Below are 7967 nucleotides of genomic sequence, written 5' to 3' on the forward strand. Positions count from 1 at the left end.
TGTCTAGATCTATCTTCAGTGTTGTGAGAGTCTGTCTTCACCGCTCTGTCAGTGTGTTCGATTCCAGCCATCTTCTGGGGCAGGGTGTGTGAAACATTCTTTCCTCCGCTCACTCCCAATGTTCTTGCTCCTCACTTACAGACTCTGATTATGGACGCCTCTGCTCCAGGAAATCAATTCCTCCTACCTGTCCCACCTGAGCCTCTCATTACCGTGTGCATCCATACCTGGTGGACCTGACCAGGGCCAGTATTAGAGTAAATGGTCACTCCAAACCTCCCACTGACCACTCTGTCACCCACCAGCTTTGTTCCATCTCATGGCCTTACAATGAGTTGGGGCCACACTGGTCCTGTTGGATGTGTCTCCTTTCACAAATTGTAGCTTGAGTTCTGTTTGATTGGGATTCAGAGCCCACTGGGCAGGTACTGAATCTATCTGGTTATTTGCTGGGGATGTGGGACCGTTCTCACTGACTGTCTCTGTGTTTTACAGCAGCGTGTTTCTCAGCAGGGAACAAAGGCTACAATCCCACCAAAAGTAAGTTCACTGTAAATCACAGCTGGATGGTTGTGTTACATTGTTCATGTTCACTGTGTCTCATCTAAAGAATGGGAGTTTTGTGTGTGTGACACCATTGTGCATGTCTCTGTCGATGTGTGTGATTATCTGTATATACCTGTGTTTGTGCGGTGGTGTATTGTGTGATGTGGCTGTCTTTGTTTCTCCGAGTCTGAACTGCATTGGTAATAAATGTTTTCCTGCCTGTCCTTCCATTCACAGCTTCTGACAAAGGAGAATCCTCCTCCAACTCCTCTGCCACGGCCTGAGGTAGGAACCGTGTTGGACACCGGTCAACGCTGGGCTTCCCAGCTCTTGTCACTGGAGCTGGAGCTGGTCATTACAGCACAGTCTGGGCACTGAGAAACCCCGGTCCGGAACCGGAACTGTGGGAGGGGGTGTAACCAGTCCCCACAGTACCTCACCCTGGGAATGGCCTCCTGCTCCATTCCATTCCAGGGATCCAGTGCCCAGTTTTCATAGTTTGTCATTGGAATTGCTGCTTTTCCAGGGTTGCTCAGTGCTTTGTGGTGGGGGAGGGGGGCTAGGGAGAGTTTGGGGTACGGGGGTGTTGTGGGTGATTTATGGTGGTGGGGGGAGATGGGTTTTGTGGGATGCGTTATGGTTGTGATGTGGTGGGGAATGGGTTTAATGTTATAGATTATGTTGTACTGCTTGTTGGGAATTGGAATCACTGGACATTATTCCCAGTGTTGGGGGGGGGGTGTTTAGTAGGTTTCATTGTCAGTGTTGGGGAGGTTTACTGCTGATGCCTCACTCCATAACCATCTCTCCTCGCCTCTCTCCCCTCTGCAGGAAATTCAGTTCACAGCAGGATATTGATGAAGAAATCTATGGGAACAGAGTGTAATCCTGGGACTCTGGGTGATTAACGCGATATTCTCCGGGGAAAAATATGATTTATGCATTGATCTTTGTGCTTAGGAATATGGATAATTTGCTGATTCACTTCAGGAGCTGGAATGTAATATTGCTTTTCAAAGAAAGCTGAATCACTTTAATATGTTTGGGATGAAGGGAAGGGGCTTAGTGGGGAACACAGCTCAGCTCAGCCCTGGTCGGCATCTGGAGACTCACAGTTGGTGAATACATTTGCTCATTCAGTCAGTGTGACTGTTGACCGAGAGTGGCTTCTGGCCCGTGTGGGATGGGAGGGGAGTGGGTGGCAGGTGCTGGAGTTAAAGTGAGACTTTAACCCATGGGCTGTGGGAGTGATTACAGGGAGATCTGGAAACGTGATTTTATGCTGGTGGTGGGGCGGGAGGGAGGGAAAAATTCTTTCATGCTTCATTGTCAAGGCTTTTTAATACTAAATACAAATAAAATTGATGTTTACTCCGTCTCCCTGTCTGGCAGTGTTTGTGGTGGTGGGAACATTGGGATTTGAAGGATGCAGCCACTAGGACTCTGGGCAATGTGGGAATGATGTGTATTATGGATTCAAGGAGAATCTGTATTTGTGGGAGTGTGTGGGAGAAGACATGAGGAGAGGTTCCTGTTGAGGCAACAGTGACCAGGGAGAGATCTGGCAAGGACAAATAAAACAGTGTCTGGTACAGTGGTGACTATGTTTCCAAGATGCTCCTAGTTACCTTCTGCAAAGTTGGAAGCCAAGGATTTATGTAATTGCACCATCATTCAGAATCGGGTTTAATATCAGTGGCAATGTCGTGAAATTTGTTGTTCTGTGGCTCCATCCAGACTGTGCTCTGTTCCTGCTGCTGCCATCAGGAAGAAGGTACAGGAGCCTCAGGACTCTCACCACCAGGTTTAGTAACAGTTGTTACCCCTCAACTAGCCGGCTCTTGAACCAGGGGTGAAAACGTACAGGTTTTCATAGACCATAGGACCTCAAAGGTTCAAGGGTCCAATTTAATGTCAGATAAATGTATACACTCTCTCCCGTACAAGCCGGGGGTCAATCCAAGGTTAGATGTTGTACTGGAGGGATAGAAAGGTAGGCAGAGGGGGTGGCTTGGCTCTGCTGGTAAAAAAAATGGCATTAAATCAGTAGAAAGTGTGACATAAGATCCGAAGATGTTGAATCCTTATGGGTTGAGTTGAGAAACTGCAGGGGTAAAAGGACCCTGATGACAGTTATATACAGGCCTCCCAACAGTAGCTGGAATGTGGACCATAGATTTCAACGGGAAGTAGGAAAGTCATGTCAAAAGGGCAATGTTATGACAGTCATGGGAGATTTCAACATGCAGTTTGATTGGGAAAATCAGGTTTTAACATTTAACTTTGGGGCACTCCTCTGTTTTTGTGGATGTTTGCAAAGAAAAAGCATTTCTGAATGTATATTGTACTACAACCATTCTTCAGCCACGATTCAGTGATGGCCACAACATCATACCTGACAATCTGTAAAAGGGAAACAAGATCATCCACCTTATTTCTTATGCTCCGTGCATTGAGATATAACACTTTGAGTACTGGATTTGCTATACTTTTTGATTTGGCATCACCAATGCATTGATACTCACCCTGTTGGCTGCAATTTTGTCCCATAATCTGCCTGTCCTTCCTGACAGTCTGACTGAACACTTTCTTTGCTTATTTACCATCTGTCTTATCCTGAGTCCCTTCACTCTGGTTCCCAACCCTTTCATGTGAAGCGGTTAATTTTGAACAGGTCATACCTCCACCAGCAGAGATCCCAATGATCCAAGAACCCAAAGCCCTGTCCCCTGCACCAGATTCTCAGCCACGCATTAATCTGCCAAATCATCCTGTTTCTACCCTCACTAGTGGCACAGGCAGCAATCCAGAAATTAATACCCTGGAGATCTGCTTCTCAGTTCTCTGCCGGCTGTCTAAATTCTCTCTTCAGGACCTCTTTGCTTTTCCTTCCTATGTCATGTACCAACGTGTACCAAGATATCTGACTGCCCTCCTTCCCTGTCCAATATGGTGTGAACGCAATCCGAGACAGCCCTGACCCTGGCTCCTGGGAGGCAACATAACATTCAGGTGGCCTGGTCATGTTCACAGAATCTCCTGTCTGTTCCTCTGATACTGAGTCCCCTATCACTACCGCTCCGCACTTCTCCCTCATTCCCTTCTGCACCATGGACCCATGCTCAGTACCGGTAACCCAGTCTCTGTGGCATTCATCTAGGAGGTTATCCCCCACAACAGTATCCAACATGGTTTACTTATTATTGAGGAGAATCACCACAAGATGCTCTGTGCTAATTGCTTTGTCACTTTTCCATTTCTCCTGACAGTCACCCAGCTACTCGCTTCCTGAAACTTCAGGATAACTATTTCCCTGTAACTTTGATCAATTATCTCCTCACTCTCCCGTACAAGTTGAAGGTCATCCAGTTGCTGCTCCAGATCCCTAACACGGTCTTCAAGGAGCTGCAGCTGGATGCACTTCACACAGATGTAGTTCCCTGGGAGACTCTGGGTCTCCCAGGGCTCCAACATCCAGCATGAAGAATGTATAATAGCCGTTTACTGCACTAGCTACAGTAAGAGAAACCAAAAGGCAACTTTAACAAAAGCTTACCCGGAGCCAACATCTCTTTCGAGCCAAAGCCAGACACTCCGACTGTCACCACTGGCCTACTCTGAAAAATAGCTACACCACTTTTCCCTTCTGTCCTTTTAAACAGCATTGGTGACCTGTGGGAAACCTCGTCACTGTGACCTGCTCCTGCCACTGATTAAGCTGCTTGTTTAAGTTGTCCTTTTAAAACTATATTTACTGTAATTTACAGTGTTTATGTGTTGTTGTTGCAGAGCAACAAATTTCACGACAGTGATAATAAACCTGATTCTCATGTTTATTATTTATTTATTTAGTATTTCTTCAGCTTGTGTTCCTTTGCACATTCGTTGTTAGTCTGTCTTGTTGACTCAGTCTTTCATTGATTCTATTCTGTTTCTTAGACTTACTGTGAACGCTGGGAAGTAAGCGAATCTGGGGTTGTATTTGATAATAAATTTATTTTTGAAATTTTTTTGAGTAGCCTTGTGCAATACACAAAAACAACTATAAATTACATTAAGAAATATTCCTCGCCCATCTCACAAGTTGTCCTATTTCTAATTATGGGGTTCCTTCACTCAGCCTGTTTCTGTTCCATATTATCAAAGTTTCTACAGTCCAGTGTTATTCTCCCTTCAATTTTACTCTGATCCTCTCTTTCTGCTTTTTGAACAGTGTGTATGTGGTGGGATTGACGTGTGCCCGAGGGTCAGGTTTGTCACATTACCTGGCAGTCTTACACCACTCCTCCATGGATCCAACATTATCCGCAGCTTCTCCTGTGGCTGTGACTGAATTGCTTTTCCTCCTGTACTTTTAAACCAGATGGAATGTATAACTGTTGTGGTTTCTACATCTGTTCCATAAATGTTACCCCCGTCTCTCTGCTCTCAGGCCTTGTAACCAAGTCTTCCCACCTTTCATAGACAACACATTCCTCACGCCTTCATGATTTTCTTTATTTATTTTGGGGCCAATGAGTACAATGTCCTGACTCTGCAAGACTCTGACATGGTCTTTTAAGCATCGAAATGGACTCTCCAGCTCACTATGTCTGTCCTAACCATTAATGACCAATCCACATTATTCCCATTCACTGACACTTGGTCCATAACCTTCTCTGTCTTGGTTATTCAGGTGCTTCTCAAGGTATTTCTTAAACATTGTGAGTCTGTCCCTCCACCACCCCCTCAAGTAGTGTGTTCCAGGTTCCAAACCCCCCACACCCCCCTGTGAACATTCTTCCTCAGATCCCCTCTGAACCTCCTCACCATTGTCCAAACCCTGTCTCTAGTTTCAGACATGTTTGCTATGGGGTAGGTTTCAAATATGGACGACCCTGTCTTTGCCTGTAAGGATATTGTACCTCTATCAGGTCTCCCCTCAGCATCCTCCACTCCAAGGGAACGGGTCTATCTATTCTCTCCTTTATAACCACACTGCTCCATCACAAACACTACCATGATGGATCCCTGCACCCTGTCCAGTGTGATCACATCCTTTTCCCCATAGATACTGATGGGTTTCTGACAATCTCGATGTTTCAGGGTACATAGTGAGAGGGATGAACCACCTCACCCGAATCTGGGTCATTCCATAGAGAAAGGGACAGAATTAGGCCATTCGGCCCATCGCCCGTCTGCTCTGCCACTTCATCATGGCTGATCCATTTCCCTTTCAGCCCCAATCTCCAAACGAATCTCCTCTGTACCCTCTCCAATGTCAGCACATCTTTCTCAGATAAGGGACCCAAACTGCTCTCAATACTCTAAGTAAGACCAGCCCAGTGCCTTATAAAGCCTCAGCATTATGTCCTTCCTTTTATATCCTAGTCCTCTCAAAATAAATGTTAACATTGCATTTGCCTTCCTCACCACGTACCTGCAAATTAACCTCTAGGGAATCCCGCACGAGGACTCTCAAGTCCCTTTGCACCTTAGAGTTTTGGCCTCGAGTTGACCCCTTCTCCCAAACGACCATGTGTGTGACCTCTCCTCCCCCTGCCCTCAGCTGGAGTGTTATCGCCCCCTCACTGCCCAGTGTGACAGCCCCCTCTGACCCTGCTGTGGTAATACTGTGCTCGTACTCGATGGGAATCCCGTCTGGCAGGTCGGACACACAGGTGGTCTTTCCCCCAGCCGAGGCTCCCACCCGGACTGTCACCTCCCCACTTCACACCTCAAAGAACACATTCGGCAAAAACAAAATGTTCACAATCGAATTCCAGTTCTTACTTAAAGCGAGACCGTTGTCTTACTTGGCTCTAAGTAAGATGGGGAATTCAGTTGTAAACAAGGTGGGACACTGGAAACCTGATTGGATGAAGACTAACCAATCAGGAGGGATGGACAACAGGGTTATAAATACCACCGGACTAGACACCCCTGATGAAGATGGCAGAGTTTGTCACTGAAACATCAGTTAAAATCGATACCTGTATCCAGCTGGAGCAGGAGAAGAGTTTATTCATCATTTACACCGGGGAAAGCACCAGATCCTTTTTCCATATTAATCAATTCCCAGAACAATCTCGCAGTCCCTGGAAAGGCAATCATCCAGAATCTCTCGTCCTCTGTTATGGGCGTCTGGTGCTGCTGGACCAGAGGGTGTGAGGTGTCTCATGTGGGGCACTAGGTAGGCAAGATAACAGCAACCCTCCCAGGGCCACAACTCTCTCCACTTCCCCCCATTCTGGGGGTATATTCCCGGCAGCCAGGAGTAGGACCGGTAACCACATAGCCAATGAGTGCTGTTCAGCCAACGGGGAGGACTGAGATTTGACAGTTCCGTACATCTACCTTTACTGCTTCCCAGAGATGGACCTTGCACCCAGTTGCAGTGACATGTTACCTGATCAACACCCTTGCTTCCAGAAACAGCCATTTGAGTCCCTCTCTCAATCATTGAGATGCCATTAGTGTATAGAATCAAATCTTTGGCAGAATAATAACCAACAGGTTGCTGTCGGTCTCTGTGCTCTTGAATTAGGACAGCTATATGTGTTTCTTGATGACATACAAGGTGAGTTGTCCAGATATTTAATGCAGGTTTAGTACACAATGTCACCTTTAAAGTTTAAAATGCTCTCAGTTGTTCTTCATGAGTCACAGGCTCATCTGGCAACTTCTTGTCCTTCAGCTGATTGTAGAGCAGTTGAGCAAGAGCCGATTGATCTGCCACTAGCTTGTCAATACATTAATTAGCAATAGTTTCATCTGACATTGGGTCAATCTTTATGTTTCATCACTGTCATTCTCACATGAGTAGATGGGGCCGATGTAGAGACAACATCGTGTTCATCCTGTACTTCCTCCGAGTTCAGATGGTGTCTCTGCTCCCCAGAGTCCTGTAATTCTCCTGCCCAGATGGTGGCGCTGTTCACAGAGACCATTCACTGTGAGCTGTAATTCCTTGGGTGGAAAGGGCAAACAGAGTGAAAAACAAACTTACTTTTGGTAATCACTCCTCTGACGGAGTATCCCTGGGAGCAAGGGGTCACCAGAATCCCCCCTTGTTCTGATCCCGCACCTAAACATGGGATCTCGGAGGAACATCCAAGTTCTGTTCAGCACATGATTGTAACACCTGAAAACAAACAAACCCAACTCAAAGCAGGACAATCATAAGCGTCTTTATTTTACTATCTGCAAGGGAAGGCATCCCCGCACAGGAGACAACGGTAGCTGTGAAATAACAAACAACGTAGTCACTTTTTTGTACACAAATGTTATTTACCCATGCCAGTTCAGGGACAGGGTGCATTCTGATTGTCTGCTTTACCAGTGGACTTGGCATTCTTCCAGTAACCAAATCTGCTTGTCTTTCTGCAGTTTGTCATGTACTCAACGTCCATCAGCATAATTTTGTACAAACGTGGTTAGCA

General features: G+C 46.2%; 1 protein-coding gene across 1 annotated transcript in view; it reads left to right on the forward strand.

The window, feature by feature from the left end:
* Window positions 1-1921, forward strand: part of LOC140716541 (class I histocompatibility antigen, F10 alpha chain-like) — a 48312-nt gene extending 46391 nt beyond the window's left edge. Inside the window, exons 6-8 of the mRNA XM_073029358.1 lie at window positions 496-540; window positions 784-831; window positions 1378-1921. Of these exons, the coding sequence (XP_072885459.1) occupies window positions 496-540; window positions 784-830 (92 nt within the window). The 3' untranslated portion in view covers window position 831; window positions 1378-1921. The remainder of the gene's footprint in view (window positions 1-495; window positions 541-783; window positions 832-1377) is intronic.
* Window positions 1922-7967: the final 6046 nt, after the last annotated feature.

Source organism: Hemitrygon akajei, chromosome 2, assembly GCF_048418815.1.
Source record: "Hemitrygon akajei chromosome 2, sHemAka1.3, whole genome shotgun sequence".
Classification (NCBI taxonomy): domain Eukaryota; kingdom Metazoa; phylum Chordata; class Chondrichthyes; order Myliobatiformes; family Dasyatidae; genus Hemitrygon; species Hemitrygon akajei.